At 43.5% G+C, this 17,210-nt stretch overlaps 1 protein-coding gene across 1 annotated transcript in view; it reads right to left on the bottom strand.

Moving 5' to 3' along the window:
• The window catches only part of cry1b (cryptochrome circadian regulator 1b), a 28,659-nt gene that overhangs the window by 10,551 nt on the left and 898 nt on the right, over nucleotides 1-17,210 (bottom strand). The window contains 5 exon segments of the mRNA XM_060924353.1: nucleotides 3,550-3,690; nucleotides 4,832-4,920; nucleotides 5,022-5,206; nucleotides 6,650-6,792; nucleotides 7,363-7,471. Of these exon segments, the coding sequence (XP_060780336.1) occupies nucleotides 3,550-3,690; nucleotides 4,832-4,920; nucleotides 5,022-5,206; nucleotides 6,650-6,792; nucleotides 7,363-7,471 (667 nt within the window).

Genomic DNA, 17,210 nt, shown 5'->3' with positions numbered 1-17,210 from the left:
ACAAATTTCTTGACTTTGTTAAGACTGGTGATGTTGGAGAGGCACTGGAGATGCAACGGTGTAAAGAAGTGATCACCAATTACATACCAAAGCATGTTGTGTATGGATACAAATTCTGTCAACCCGTTTTTTTTGTTTATTTGTTTTGTTTTTTTTTGTTATACATTTTTTACTCTTTATTTATTTTGTGTAATGTATTATGTATTTATTTTATCATACTTTGGTTTAATGTGTTGTATTTATTCTTGATATACAGTATATTGTTTTCTCTTATTTGGAATTATTGTCTCTTGATTGGTTGCTACTGTATTTTAGTTACAGCCACGTTCTAAAATGGGGAAATGGTGGTATCCTATGTCTATACATGTCTAATGAAAAATTCAATAAAGATATGTTTAAAAAAAAAAAAGAATGGGAAAATTGCAATCTCTGTGCCTTTCACTGTGGCATGGGTATTGGTGCCAGATGGCAGTGGTGGCTGGTAGTCTTTCAAACAGGGGAGGCTGGTCGGTTACGATATTTCCAGATTTTAAAAGAAAAAATAAAAAACACATCAATTTTGCCCATACTCTTGCCTCTGATCTGGCTGATTGTTGGCAGGGTCACAAACTGTGAAATAACAGGTTCTTTTGACCCATTAGCCTACTGTCCAATATACATGATGGTGGTGTTGGGGGGAGGGGTATATTTTAACATTTTATATTTTAAAATTATGGCATGTTGTTTAAAAATTGATCATTATTGAAAGCCGGTCTTTGTCAGGAACCTCAGCAGTAACAGCAGAGTGTTCTGGAATAGGCACAAGCACTGACCTTGGGGAGCCAAACATAGAGCTGGGTGCCACACATTTCATTCAATGACACTTTCCCTATATTTTACTTATTTTGACTGAGAAATGTTTTATTGACAATTTTGATAATCCTTCACTTTTAATCCAGGTCTGTAGTGTGAAATGTTCTCGGCTGTGTTTTTGTTTAAAAATGTTTTCCAAATTGTAGCTGTGTTTAATTCATATCCAGAAAAATATATGTTCCAATATAATATACTCAGCATAAACATTTTAAATAGATTCTATATTTTTGGTCCATCCATGACATATTACTAAAGTAGCCCATTTACTGTTGTTGATGTGGGTCACTTGCTGTTAGCCAATTCACTTTCTCGTACCAGGAGAGCTGAAAGGAACGAGTATTATTCCCTGCCTTTTTCACCAAGTCAATTTGAGGCATTGGTCTACCCTGCTCTTTAATTTTAATTTTTTCCTCGAAAGGAAGACTGGCAAATGGCTTCGCCAAAATTAACTCAGCAATGCTTGGCATCCGTGCGCAGCTTTCTTGCTAGCTGACTAGCCCCCTCAAGTTCAGTCACTCAAATAAATGAAATTTCTGGAACTAAGATAGCAAACTTCTCATCTCTAGCCGCTTTATCCTTCTACAGGGTCGCAGGCAAGCTGGAGCCTATCCCAGCTGACTATGGGCGAAAGGCGGGGTACACCCTGGACAAGTCGCCAGGTCATCACAGGGCTGACACATAGACACAGACAACCATTCACACTCACACCTACGGTCAATTTAGAGTCACCAGTTAACCTAACCTGCATGTCTTTGGACTGTGGGGGAAACCGGAGCACCCGGAGGAAACCCACACGGACACGGGGAGAACATGCAAACTCCGCACAGAAAGGCCCTCGCCGGCCCCGGGGCTCGAACCCAGGACCTACTTGCTGTGAGGCGACAGCGCTAACCACTACACCACCGTGCCACCCCGATAGCAAACTTGACAACACTATATTTACACTTTATTTACAATTAAAATATATACAAACTAAAAAAGCTGGTAGAAACCGTATGTAATGAATGAAATCGAAATGTAAGCTGATCTCTTACAATACACCACAACACTTGCGAATCCACATGAGACTGAACTGAAATTCACCGCTGCCTGTCTATATTTGAAACGAGCTGTCAATCAAAGAAAATATCCGGCCGCTTTCACCAATCACCAGTCTCCTCGTGGAAAGTGCCATGTCCCTCCCACTGTGAGGCTCGGAGTCCGTGGGCGGGCGTTTTCGCAGTATTTGTCCAATAATCGTCTTGCATTTTGATATTGAAAAGCGCATAGTTCCCAAATGCCATTGAAGTCCACTGAGGCTGGGACTCCGTGGGCGGGCGTTTTCGCAGTATTTGTCCAATAATCGTCTTGCATTTTGATATTGAAAAGCGCATAGCTCCCAAATGCCATTGAAGTCCACTGAGGCTGGGAGTCCGTGGGCGGGCGTTTTCGCAGTATTTGTCCAATAATCGTCTTGCATTTTGATATTGAAAAGCGCATAGCTCCCAAATGCCATTGAAGTGCACTGAGGCTGGGCTGCATCGCACTGTCACGAGGGGGAAAAACTCATGCACACATTAGGCGAACTGGGGAAATTTATAACGGAATGATTTCGCACTGGGGGCGGCACGGTGGTGTAGTGGTTAGCACTGTCGCCTCACAGCAAGAAGGTCCTGGGTTCGAGCCCCGGGGCCGGCGAGGGCCTTTCTGTGTGGAGTTTGCATGTTCTCCCCGTGTCCGCGTGGGTTTCCTCCGGGTGCTCCGGTTTCCCCCACAGTCCAAAGACATGCAGGTTAGGTTAACTGGTGACTCTAAATTGGCCGTAGGTGTGAATGTGAGTGTGAATGGTTGTCTGTGTCTATGTGTCAGCCCTGTGATGACCTGGCGACTTGTCCAGGGTGTACCCCGCCTTTCGCCCGTAGTCAGCTGGGATAGGCTCCAGCTTGCCTGCGACCCTGTAGAAGGATAAAGCGGCTAGAGATAATGAGATGAGATGATTTCGCACTGTAGTTGGGTTGAGCACATATATTTCTATGATTCTGGATCTGAAATAGCAATGTTATAAGGTCGGCTATAACATAAGCCTAGTGCAATTCATCCTACATGATGTTTGTCATTTTTCGAGGAGGCTTAGCCTCCCTCGTTGTCTTAGAGCAATCGCCCGTGCCAGATGGACCGGTTTGAGTATTTCACAAACTGCTGATCTCTTGGGGTTTTCACACACAGCAGTCTCTAAAGTTTACACAGAATGGTGCGGGGGGGAAAAATTGAGTGAGCGACAGTTCTGTGAGTGGAAATGTCTTGTTGATAAGAGAAGTCAGAAGAAAATGGCCAGTGGTGGGTTTTCCAAAAGCCTCTTAACACTAAGAGCATCTTAACTAAGAGAGAGATAGAGCGAGAGTTCATTGTGCTGTTCACTTATCATTTAACGATGATCTTTGTGCTATGATGCTTTTGGGAAACTTGGCACAGATTGGTTTGAGCTGTCAGGAAGGATACTGCAACTCATAGCAACTCTTTACAACCATGGTGAGCAGAAAAGCATCTCAGCATGCAAAAGCAGAAGACCACATTGGGTTCCACTCCTGCCAGCCAAGAACAGTAAACTTAGACGCAAGAAGAAGTTCCTATTAAAGTGGATGGTGAGTGTACATAAGGAACTGAAATAAAGTGACTATATTGCATGCATGCATCTCCAGCTTGTAGCCTTATGCTCACCTTTCTGTACAAATCTGTGAGTTTAAAGTAGAAGAGTCTACAGGAGAGGCAGCCAAAGCGAAGATAAGGACTCAGACCTGTAGGGCTGGCCAGTAACGAATTTGCATTCATCCCAGAATGCTCAAAGTTAGCCACCCATGCCTACACAAAGACATAATGCACATAACTTTTAAATGCAAGATGAAATCCTATGGGAGTTTGCCTCAGAGATCTGCTACTGTTTTCATTATACAGACAGCTAAATGTTTTGAAGGAGAATGGTGGGAGTTGAAAGTCATGAAAAGAGGAAAAAGTAACCGATTTATAGCCACTGTCCAACAACCTTTATTTGAAAACAGCCCATCATTATTGCCAGAACGCCTTATCAGTACTTGCCTTCATAAAGCCTTGGCAGATGTTCTCCCACATCAACAAACTAAAATGCATACAGCATGGAATGCACATTTATGGAGCCCCATACTTAATAGAAATGCATCTATCTGATTTTTGATTGCTTGACCAGCACAGTTTGACCATATGTACGCATCTAACCACAGGGAACCCAATCATAAGTGCGAGACAACATATGTCAAACACTTAACCACCAGAGAATGAAATTTTTATCTTTATTTACATAAGAAGTTTTTATCCAGCACTTATTTTTAATTTTTTAAATAACATGGGATTGGGGGGGGCACGGTGGTGTAGTGGTTAGCGCTGTCGCATCACAGCAAGAAGGTCCGGGTTCGAGCCCCGTGGCCAGCGAGGGCCTTTCTGTGTGGAGTTTGCATGTTCTCCCCGTGTCCGCGTGGGTTTCCTCCGGGTGCTCCGGTTTCCCCCACAGTCCAAAGACATGCAGGTTAGGTTAACTGGTGACTCTAAATTGACCGTAGGTGTGAATGTGAGTGTGAATGGTTGTCTGTGTCCATGTGTCAGCCCTGTGATGACCTGGTGACTTGTCCAGGGTGTACCCTGCCTTTCGCCAGCTGGGATAGGCTCCAGCTTGCCTGCAACCCTGTAGAAGGATAAAGCGGCTAGAGATAATGAGATGAATGAGATGAGGCAGAGTCAAAAAACAAGCAGTGAGGCACAGGAAGGATATCAGAGGTAATACAATACTCACAGTCCAAAAACAAACACAGACATATCTGTACACATTATAATCCATATGGCTTTCTCAGTCTTTTCAATTCACTCCAGATATTATTCTCTGTCCTACCAAACCATATAATCTGTATTAAATGGAAATCAGGTCCAAGATGCTTGATAACAGCAAATGTCTCCAGGAGTCACTTCTGCTCACCTTTCTCTCCAAGTGTCTCTCCAGACGAGTCAGAGCCTCAGTTTCTCCTCCTGGCCACACAGCAGATGGTAGACCCTCCAACTCAAAGCCTACACCAAAAAGACTCAGGTTAGGAGCTAGCAGATGTACACACACACACACACACACACACACAAAAGTAAGTAAATACATAAAAAACTAAAAATAATGCCAAGCTCCTCTAGTGAGGGTACACCAAACCTCTCATCATGGTCATCACCAACAGACATGGTACACTTGCTTAATATCTCAGCAGTAATAGTCTCTGCTGGCATTTCTACAGCATCCATTCTATTGATTATCATCTGAACGTGCTTATAGGTGAGGGGTGACTGCCCACCATTCAGCTCATCTCATCTCATCTCATCTCATCTCATTATCTCTAGCCGCTTTATCCTTCTACAGGGTTGCAGGCAAGCTGGAGCCTATCCCAGCTGACTACGGGCGAAAGGCGGGGTACACCCTGGACAAGTTGCCAGGTCATCACAGGGCTGACACATAGACACAGACAACCATTCACACTCACATTCACACCTACGGTCAATTTAGAGTCACCAGTTAACCTAACCTGCATGTCTTTGGACTGTGGGGGAAACCGGAGCACCTGGAGGAAACCCACGCGGACACGGGGAGAACATGCAAACTCCACACAGAAAGGCCCTCGCCGGCCCCGGGGCTCGAACCCAGGACCTTCTTGCTGTGAGGCGACAGCGCTAACCACTACACCACCGTGCCACCCCATTCAGCTCAATGATCCTAATATGACAGAGGCAGTGGAGAAACAGAACATGTAGTGAAGGAAGGTGACTATTAAAGTAAAAACTACTTAGAAACTAACATCAACCATACATATTTTGTATATTTATTTATTTTTATGCTGTATTTTTTTATTACCATTTTTGAGGATTTTTAATTTTCTTATATTTTCTGTGTGAGCTTGAGCTAATTAACCACATTTTTCAAACAGCCTTTTTCACCTGTCTTTATGGTGCTAATAATTCTGGAGCGGACCATACACTATTCGTAAATCAACAATATAAAAACCTGTTCTATATTTGCTTCCCCCCCCCCCCCCCCCCCCACATGGTTTATGCAAACTTTTTTATTAAAAAAAATAAAAAAAGCTCTATGTGTTAATTACCTTTCCTTATTTTGTTACAGCAAATAAATCGCCAAGCACTATTCAGATACGGTACAAACAGAAAAGAGTGTAAGAGTCCGGTAATCGATGCTTTTGTTCTGGTGACTAGCAGATTGTGAGCTCAAATGCAACAATACCCACAACTATGGGCAGCACAGTGGTGTAGTGGTTAGCACTGTCGCCTCACAGCAAGAAGGTTCTGGGTTCCAGCCCAGTGGCTGACGAGGGTCTTTCTGTGTGGAGTTTGCATGTTCTCCCCGTGTCTGCGTGGGTTTCCTCCGGGTGCTCCGGTTTCTCCCACAGTTCAAAGACATGCAGTTAAGTTAACATGGGGTGGCCTTGGGTTGAAGTGCCCTTGAGCAAGGTGCTTAACCCCTAACTGCTCCCCGGGCGGTGTAGTGTGGCTGCCCACTGCTCTGGGTGTGTGTGTGTGTGTGTGCGCGCGTGCGTGTTCACTGCCTCAGATAGGTTAAATACAGAGGATGAATCTCACTGTGCTTGAAGTGTGTATGTGACAAATAAAGGTTGCTTTGCTTTACCCCATGCTTGAATAAGACTGCCTCACTTGCAAGTTGCTTGGAATAAAAGTGCCTGTCAAATGAATCAATATAAATGCAAGATGGCAAGCCATACTGCAATATGCACAGATATACACTCACTTCCCTGGATCATAGAGTGTGTGGGAGATTCTAACTGTGACCTCCACATTTGCCTCGTCGGCCAGTTTCTTGACGGCTGCATCCCGCTCTTTCCCAAATGGTTCAGAGTCATACTTGTATGACAGACGCGTGATCTTCCAGTCCTGCAGTAAAGCGCAACTATTTTATTTTCAGGAACAGAACAATGACATGAGCATCCAGCTTTCTCACACTGAGATTTAATCTCATCAGATCATCAGGACTCCAAACTATTTAAATGGATGATATACTTTGCGGCAAAAACAGACAAACAAACAAACAAAAAAACCAGGCGACAGTTCTTGATACAAAAGTGTTTCAGATTTACACCAATACTTCATGTTTATGCACAAAACACAGCTTCTTGACAGCCTGTCTATCATCTGCAGGTCTGTGAACCTGAATGATGAAACACCAACAAGTTCATGTGTAAAAGCTGTCTGCCAGTTTACCCCAAAGACTTCATTATTTGAAGAAAATCTAAGGAAAAATTTGCTTCTTTATTAACTTTTAGGTGCATGTTGTTTCAGGGTGTAACTGCTTGTTAATTTTTTATTCATTAACATATTTAGCATTTTTAATTTGGTTTCTGCCTGGCCCATGCTTGGTGGGTGGACAGAACAGGTCAAGCTGAAAAAGGGCAGTTAAGAAAGAAAAATATCAAGATGGTTAAATGAAATGTTTATTTCAGTTACTTTGAAAAGTCTGGGAAAGATGTCAGTGGGCTGGCCTCTTATAACATACAGGCAAGAGTTGAGTTTGCAAAGGCTGGCATCCAGGTCCTCCAGACACTGCAATAAAAACCTGAAACAAAGCAAAGGACAAGAACAGCACCAGCAGAAAGTTTACTGTTATTTTTACTGGCTAGGTGTGGGTCCTATGATTTGTAAAAATTTGTTTTTAAATAATTTAAAACAAGTGAACGATGTTTTGCATGATGCTCTTTATGCCAGACTTAATCATTAAAATGAAGGTTATGTGGATTTGACAATGCTCCTATCACGTGAAACATGGAGTTTCTGAAGTACAGTACTGTGTACAATATCAGTTTGTGAGCAAACAGAAAAGTCTGCAGTAATCTGGGAATCTAGCTTATAAATGATCACTAAATTATTTGAGGGCGGCACGGTGGTGTAGTGGTTAGTGCTGTCGCCTCACAGCAAGAAGGTCCGGGTTCGAGCCCTGTGGCTGGCGAGGGCCTTTCTGTGCGGAGTTTGCATGTTCTCCCCGTGTCTGCGTGGGTTTCCTCCGGGTGCTCCGGTTTCCCCCACAGTCCAAAGACATGCAGGTTAGGTTAACTGGTGACTCTAAATTGACCGTAGGTGTGAATGTGAGTGTGAATGGTTGTCTGTGTCTATGTGTCAGCCCTGTGATGACCTGGCGACTTGTCCAGGGTGTACCCCACCTTTCTTCCGTAGTCAGCTGGGATAGGCTCCAGCTTGCCTGTGACCCTGTAGAACAGGATAAAGCGGCTAGAGATAATGAGATGAGATGAGATGAAGTATTTGTGTACAATGACTTTATAGAGATTGTAAGGAAACATAACACAATACTATGCTGCCCCCTTGCGGCCGGTTCCGTAATTATTTAAGAGACAGCCGTGTCTTTCTGTTGCATTTTGGGAGATTCTGGTGTGAAGCTATTACTGTGCATCATGTGAAATGACTAAAAGGTACGAAACTGAACTGGCCCAAGTTTCCCAAAAGCATCATAGCACAAAGATCATCGTTAATTGGTAGCGCGAGCAGCACAGTGAATGCTGTCTCTCAGTTAAGATGCTCTTAGCGTTAAGAAGAAGAAGAAACTTTTATTCATCACATGCACACTTCAAGCACAGTGAAATTCATCCTCTGCATTTAACCCATCTGAAGCAGTGAACACACACACACACACACACACTCAGCAGTGGGCAGCCACATTACAGTGCCCGGGGAGCAGTCAGGGGTCAGGTACCTTGCTCAAGGGCATGTCAGCCCAAGGCTGCCCCACGTCAATCTAACTGCATGTCTTTGAACTGTGGGGGAAACCGGAGCACCCAGAGGAAACCCACGCAGACACGGGGAGAACATGCAAACTCCACACAGAAAGGCCCTCGCCGGCCGCTGGGTTCAAACCCAGAACCTTTTTGTTGTGAGGCAACCTTGCTAAGAGACTTTTGGGAAATCCACCTGATTGTTTACCTTGTTCATATGGATACATTTTGTAAAAAACAAATTTATATGATTTTATGCCATTGCTTCGTATTGTTCATGTGTTACTTGAGGACTCCAAACCGGGAAAGGTGAAGCGTTAAAGAGTATGGTAGCAAGCTAAGCTGATGTTCTAAATTTTAACACAGCACCCTTGGTAAGTGGAATGAGGTATGTTTATGGTTATTATTGCAATGTGAAGCAGCATATTCATGAGACTGTCATAGTGTGTCGTGTTAGTAGACTGTCTTACATGTGAATGTCACTTTATATGAATTTTGTAACTATAAATAAGCCATGTATTTCTGCGTTTTATCTCTTTTATAGTTTTTACGGTGCTACAATTGCTGGGTTTCAGTCATGTGACCTTTTCTTAGTGGTTTTGCCGGAAGTGAAATAGCTGGTGGTCTAAACAGCTGCTGCAGTGCAGACAACTAGCGATAACTTACCAGAGTATGCTCGTAATCTAGAAGCCACTGCTCACTTTAGATATATTCAAAAGATCTCAAAAACTACCTTTCAGTTCCCCAACATCTCGAACTATCTGGTGTTCCAGACATTCTTCTACACCGCAAAACAGATGAAAGCATGGAAGAGTATGGAGGCTTACAACTTTTTTGTATATGGGTGGGTAAAGGACCTCGCTATCAAGTCGCTACCGAATCAATCCTGTATTGTTTTTGCCCATGTAAGTGTTTTTTTTTAAGCTTTTCATTTGCATCTTTACAATGAAGCACTACAAGTTGAAGTGTAAACAAACAACAGTTCGCTTGATTCTCACTTGTGTTTGCTTTTATCTCTCAGGTAAATCATTCACAAAGATCATCAGAAACCCCTTTAAAGACCTGGATCTTAGTTAAACAAGACGGAGAAGTGATCACGGCGCATTGTAACTGTATGGCTGGGTAAGAATTTTGTCACAACTTTCATGCATATGGACTTTGTGAGGAGTAAACAAATGCCGCTTTTCCACTACCAACACGGCTGAGTTGGGCTGAGCCGTGCCGTGCTGAGTTGGGCTGAGTCGAGCTGAGTGGGGCTGTTGGAGTTGCATTTCGACAACAACCGCGCTGAACCGTGCTGGCTGGAAGTGGGTGGACACATTGGGTGGAGTTAGCGAAAGTGGGTGGACGTCACGTGATGTCGTTAAGCAGCGCAAACAGTGACATCAGTGAGCTTTTAAGCGGTAGTCTCACGACCCGAATAGTAAACAATAAACATGGAGTCGTTAGTGTAGCTGGTCTTGGTGCTGTGGCTTGTTGTCACCGACAATGCCAACAGATACTGGCAAGAGCGTATAGATGAGGCGAGGTGCATAAGGCTTCAGAAATTCTCGTAATTCGTAATTATTCTTCTTCCAGGTTTACCTTGTTTACAGATCCCAGCGTGCTCGCGGGGCGTGTGTGGGCATGTGAGGACACTCCTCCTCACCAATCAGTGCACAGGGGAGTGTCTGCTCACGCCCCCAGCCTCACTCGGCTCGCTTTGGCTCGCTTCAGCCCCGCTCCAAAACGGTGCGAGTTTTAGGGGCTAAGCAGGGCTGAAGCGAGCCGAGTCGTGCTGTTCTTTGGTAGTCGAAACGCGAGCCGTGTCAGGCTGAAGTGAGCTGAAATGAGCTGAAAGCTGAAAAAGGGTAGTGGAAAAGGGCCAAAAGAAACAGCTTGGGACTTTAGCGCTTTGTGACTAAAAAAAGTACCGTAAAATAAAGACACATGGCAAGAAAAGTACTTGGAAAGCACTAACGACAGCTGAGAGGGAGATACAAACCTTTCACCAAGTGATCACTGCAAACTCGAGCATGCTTCGACTCGGCTCCCTTCGATTTCAGTGAGAGGTTCAAAAGCCGTCTTTCTCGATGTCTTTTTGTGAAATCCTGTGTTCGTTCACCCTTTTTTATTAGTTCACAGGGAACCTTGAAGAAACTTATCAGTTTCACGGTTTGATCAATTCAGACCAGGGCTTTGAACCAGAATTTTTTTCCTATTGGTTCGTTCCGAACAGAAACGGAATTTTAACGTTTCCGGTTTTGGGTTCCACCATTAAATAGACGTTCCCGAACCGGTTAGAACAAAAAAATTTCGTTCCCGGAATGGTTAATTACGTTCCCTGTCAGCTGTTTAACAAATGGCTATAAAGTTATGTCTCTGTCTCATCTAGCTTAAGCCAAATATAGGCTAATTCTATTACAACCTTCATTAAATAAGACAAGAAATAATTCAAAACAATTATTACTTCAAATGTTGGCGATTTGGATTCTCAGTATGTCTTCCCATCTACACAAACAGAAAAAGTGCCAAAAATGAAAGATAATTCGTTTAGTGTGTTACCAAAGGCTAGTCAGGCCCTATAGAGGGCTACCGCATGACGTCACCGCGCCGCGAGATTTTGTTAGGCACCATATTGGAAGACCAAGTACACATCTATGCAAGTACATACCGTACATACATAAAACAAACTACACCTGAAATGTAGCCAGGGCCGGTTCTGCCCTAATCTGGACCCGGGTGCAACATCGCGCAAACACCCCCCCCCCCCCCCCCCCCCCCAAAAAAAAAAAAACCACCAGTCTAAATCAGGACAACCATCACATAACTATAACTATAAACATTTTATATCAACTATTTTAACTAAATGGGCTATAATAAATAAGCCTGCAGGCAGCCACGGCGGGCTGCCTCAGAAAAGTAACCATTCAATGACACAACTGAAAGCCTGCAGCCACGGCGGGCTGCCTTAAAAAGTAACCATTTGTCCTACCTTAAAACTCGTTTTGCATTTTCTGCCTCCTTTTTTGTATTTTCAACCCTCCGTTTATTTTCTTTCCTTTTCTGAAAACCCGATTTGTGTCCAGACATTTTGTTCTGCTACCAACGAACTAACTCGTCAGGTCTCGTCTCTCGAGTCCACGATGATTCCCGTGGGAAGGGCAACAACTGATACATTTTTACAAACAGCCAATAGGGAGGTTGCAATGTTCAGGCTCTTCTTTGCTCAGACACTCAGTAATGCACTTACTCAACTATTATCACGTGGAGACGTGATAGTAGTCCACCCTCCCGCTCTCTCCATTCAGTCAGCGAACGTCACACAGGAAGTGAACCCCAGCGGGTCATAGAAACTTGTGCAGGAGGAGAATAGCTTTTTTATTTGTAGGCTACGGAAACTTTGAGGAACGAAATAAAAACCGGTATTAACCGGTTACCATTATTTTTAATAAGCGTTTCTGTTCCGGAGCATAAAAAATAATAAAGTTTCTGGTTTCGTTTCTGTTCCATGTGAAATAGAAAAAGTTCCCGGTTTTCGTTTTCGTTCCTTGAACCGGTTCAAAGCCCTGATTCAGACAACCTAAAACAACGCAAGTGCAAGGCATTTTTCATGCAAGCAATGCACCTTCTCTGTACAAACGCTTTGTCAACTGAGCTTTGGTAGACCACCAGCTAAAGTTTTGAATAACTAACAAGGCGGATGTGACGTCACGTGAAACCCAGCAATAAACTTAGACAGCTGTTTGAAACTCTCTGTGCCATGACTAGTTGAACAAAGGGGATGCTACACAGCTTACATATTACAAAAGGAATTACTCGAGAGATGAAAATACTGATCTAAAGCGACAAGTGTGTTACGCATGCAGAAGAAATAGATATTCTTTCTCAATAACAAATTTTTAACCATTAGAGTACAGCATCTGTGTGTTATTTTACAGTGCCAGGAGTTTCAGTGTACCACTGGGAATGAATCAATATAAGCAGCATAGAAAACCTCAGTGACTCACTGGATATGTAGCATAGACCTACCGTATACAAATGTACTATGGTCAGTTCATCTTCACTATTAATTTCAATGAAACACTACATGACCTCCACGATTAAACTTTGTCCTGGTGGGACTTGGGCATATTTAGCCTCATAAGGGCTAAATCCTGTCTGAGCTGCATTTGTACTTCTTTTGGCCTGTCAAGGGCATCGCATTGAGACTGGGTCAGGAGGGTAGAATCCAGTCTAGTCTGACGGCAGACTGCCCAAAGACGTCTGATTCACTCAAACCCCATCTAGTTGGGACACTTTTTTAAAAATTTTGACAGGCCAGAATTGGTAGGCATGAAGCATTTTAGAGTGTAGCAAGAGTAGCAATAGGTGTTTTCCTTTTTCCTAACTTTTATTCTAGCTTCATGTGTTCAAAATACACGCTTGTTCCTTTACTTTTAGGAACTTCAATTTAGAAAGAAAGAAAGAAAGCACAACTTTATTCATCACACACTTGTGAAATTCCTCTCTGCATTTAACCCATCTGAAGCAGTGAACACACATGTTGCCTGGCGAAACTGAACCAGCACAGGACACAGATATATCTTTTTGGGGTCTTTATTCTGAACCAAAAGAATGTTTGGTGTTCAGATAAAATAAAAGAAATAATAAAAGTTTCAAAATAAAATTCGCAGACCGTCCTCTGCGGTATCTGCAGTTACCGTATAAAAACAAAATGAGTAACACCTAACACTCTCTATAACAGATGGCTGAAATCAGGATACTAGCACAAAAGTGTACAAAAATAAATGTATCAGGCTAGTGCAACCGAGTGCTAAAATAACTGTTAGGCAAACAACGGAGTGCAAAAATAACTATAATGGCTCGACCCTGTGACACAAAGAGCCCACAAATTCACAGTTAACAATCTTACATTCACAGATCAAAATATTACAATGAATGTGCAGAATTATAACACATATAATACTAACTTGTGCATTTGTCCCGGAGCCCAACCAGCATTAATGGCGGGACGGTAGCCACATTACAACCGTTGAGTCTCTTTCATCTGTCGGCGTCTAACACATAGACCCATTCCCCATCTCATTATCTCTAGCCGCTTTATCCTGTTCTAGAGGGTCGCAGGCAAGCTGGAGCCCATCCCAGCTGACTACGGGCGAAAGGCGGGGTACACCCTGGACAAGTCGCCAGGTCATCACAGGGCTGACACATAGACACAGACAACCATTCACACTCACATTCACACCTACGGTCAATTTAGAGTCACCAGTTAACCTAACCTGCACGTCTTTGGACTGTGGGGGAAACCGGAGCACCCGGAGGAAACCCACGCAGACACGGGGAGAACATGCAAACTCCACACAGAAAGACCCTCGCCGGCCACGGGGCTCAAACCCGGACCTTCTTGCTGTGAGGCGATAGCGCTAACCACTACACCACCGTGCCGCCCCACACATAAACCCATCAGTGTATAACATTGCACAGTCTGTAAATATGCATTGATTTTAAACGTATATCACTTGATATTTCACGTAAACAGTAACACTTAACATATTTACTGTCATTAACAGTCCAGCAACATCTGAAAAGCGTAGCGGGTCTGCATCACGGTAAGCAAGACGGCGACTTCCAGTTTTCAACGACCGTTCTCTAAACAGTTCCCCAAATTGAGACAGTGCCATCTGGTGGCATTAGTAACCAGTTACATTACATTTTCCCACCTGGCTACACACACATGCGCACACACACATACCCAGAGCAGTGGGCAGCCATGCTAACAGCGCCCGGGGAGCAGTTGGGAGTTAGGTACCTTGCTCAAGGGCACCTCAGCCCAAGGCCGTCCCATATTAACCTAACCGCATGTCTTTGAACTGTGGGGGAAACCGGAGCACCCGGAGGAAACCCACGCAGACACGAGGAGAACATGCAAACTCCACACAGAAAGGCCCTCGCCGGCCACAAGGCTCGAACCCAGAACCTTCTTGCTGTGAGGTGACCGTGCTAACCACTTACACTACCGTACCGCCCTCACCACCGTGCCACCCCCCCCAAAAAAAAAAACTTCAAAAGGAAAAGGAGAGAGAAATGGGCATCTAGGACAGATGGAACTTGTGCATTTGTGAATTTGCTTGCACAAAGGGATTTACGAGTCAGGATTTTCACAAGGACATAATCAGTTATTATTCTGTATTATTTAATAGCAGAGTCCCCTGTATTGAAGGATCATAAGTCAACAGCACTGTTTTACACATCAAATTCAAGTATCTATTCTCAAGTTTTATCATGTTAGGAAAACTGGACAGCAACACCATGTTATAGTTGCTTTAAAGAAAAGCACATACCAATCCTGTGTGCGTTTGTGTGTTCCAGCAGAACGTGTGGTGTGTGGATGTATGTATATGTGTGGCTACCAGCAGTAGTGGCGTGACAAGAGGAGGAAAAGTAGGTCAGAGCTGACTGCGGAACATGGTAACTGCCACTGCTGACACGATGACCCACTTCCATCTGTCCTGTATTGGGGCAGGAGATGTGGGTCCGCACCATGTTATGTCATCACCAGATTGTGATTACTAAGATCTCCCACTACTACACATGAATGCTTAACACGAATGCACCATATCAATGTAATCCTACACGTGACTCTCTAAGTCTGTATTAGGGTACATATCATCTTGAATTTTTATAATGGCATGCAAGTTGTTTACAAAAAAAAAGTGAGATGACAGTTGTACTGAAGACGAGTTGTGATTTGAAAGATCTTGGTCTTCAGCCAATGTTGTGCTTAAATTACCGAAAGAACATCAACAGTAGCCTTGAAAACCAAGTGTTAATTTACTCATCGTGACTTCATTACCACTCCCTGTACATAACAAAGGATTACAATGAAACAGAAGTGATGGGGTTGCTCTTAATGACTGGACATTAATAGAATGCCTTTATTGTCACTGCACAAACGTATAAAGAAATTTAGTTCATCATCGGAGAGCAAAGCCACTGTGCACATCCATGCCACCACTCTTGGGCACGTCGGCCCAAAGGCTGGCCCATGTTAACCTAACTGCATGTCTTTGAACTGTGGGGGAGGAAACCCACGCAGACACAGGGAGAACATGCAGACTCCACACAGAAAGGCCCCCGTTGGCTGCTGGGCTCGAACCCAGAACCTTCTTGCTGTGAGGTGACAGTGCTAACCATGGCCGTAACTACCATTGAGGACACCGAGGTCATGTCCTCGGTATTTTTTTCAGAAATTTAAAAATTGGTCTAAGCTGAATTCGAGCAGTGATCAATGTAAAACGCAGCATCCGCATCCACATGTCATCTGTATTTCCCCCCCAATAAAATTCACATTTGTCTAATGTCATCTGAAATCTCTCAGCCTCTATCTCTATCGTTGCCGTGTCTAACGCAGCGTCACGCGACGTAGCCTATACTAGTGTCGGCCGGGGAAGTTGGGTTTTGGATAAAACGGGCAGGGTGTAGTCTACGCTCTATCACATATGCCTGCCTAACCTAATGTCGCATTATAGAGCTTTACCTGAGTGCAAAATGAAAACGTTGCAACAAACTAAATTAAGGTTTGGACAGCCAACAGAAGAGCAGGGAAAGAGAAGGAGGGAAGGTGAGAAAATATTGTCAGTGCAGTGGCAGACCGTTCAGCGGTGTCATGCCAACTTTCCAAGGGGAAACGTTTCATTGTCATTGCCTCTTACATTTTAGTTAGCATTTCGAGAAACATTCAAAACTACGTTGTCACAGGCAGCCCTGTGCAGGGCTGAGTAAATGGGCTTGTTTGAGTAACTCTCTCTCTTTCTCTCATAACTCTGTCTCTCTCACTCACTCACACAGACACACACACACAAATAATACACTCTCACACACTCTCTCTAATACATAGTCTTCACACAGAACTAATAGCTCTACATTCTAATGTAATTTAAGATAATGAAATGTATATAATGGCAATACTTCAGGTAGCTGAGCGGTCCGTGTATCATCCGATCATTCAAGTATTCCATTCAATCTGGAAAACGAAAAAAAAACCCACTCAATATTTCGTTTTCCTGTTTTTCTGTATGACCAAAAAATGAGGGATTGGTGTTTGTTTTCCTTTTTCCAACTCAAAACAGAACAAATAATAAACAGGGAAACCGTTTTGGTTTCCCTGTTTATTATTTGTTCTGTTTTGAGTTGGAAAAAGGATGATAATCCTGCTGTGAGACACACAATTCAACTAACCAGTTAACTCCCAAGGTCAGTGTGTGTGTTAGAACAGGAAATCACCAAATTGTGCTACACTCCAGGATTTGGATGAAGTACCTTTTGTAAATATTCAACAGGCATGCGTCAATTTCAGTACACCACGTCGATCAATTTTATAACCTGCAACAAGTAAGATCAGATAATGTGCTGGCTTCAAAACCAGCTAGATACATCATACACAATAATGAGTCTAACCCATATTACTACTTTTTTTTTTTTGTCCTTTCTGTGGAAATATTATTTCCCATGCCCTAGCCCTTTATGGAAGCGGCACAGTGGTGTATTCGTTAGCACTGTCTCCTCACAGCAAGAAGATCCTGGGTTCGA

The sequence above is a fragment of the Neoarius graeffei genome, chromosome 6 (assembly GCF_027579695.1).
Source record: "Neoarius graeffei isolate fNeoGra1 chromosome 6, fNeoGra1.pri, whole genome shotgun sequence".
In the NCBI taxonomy this organism is placed as follows: Eukaryota; Metazoa; Chordata; class Actinopteri; order Siluriformes; family Ariidae; genus Neoarius; species Neoarius graeffei.
The sequence above is the reverse complement of the archived record's forward strand: the minus strand, read 5'-3'. Positions and strand labels throughout refer to the sequence as shown.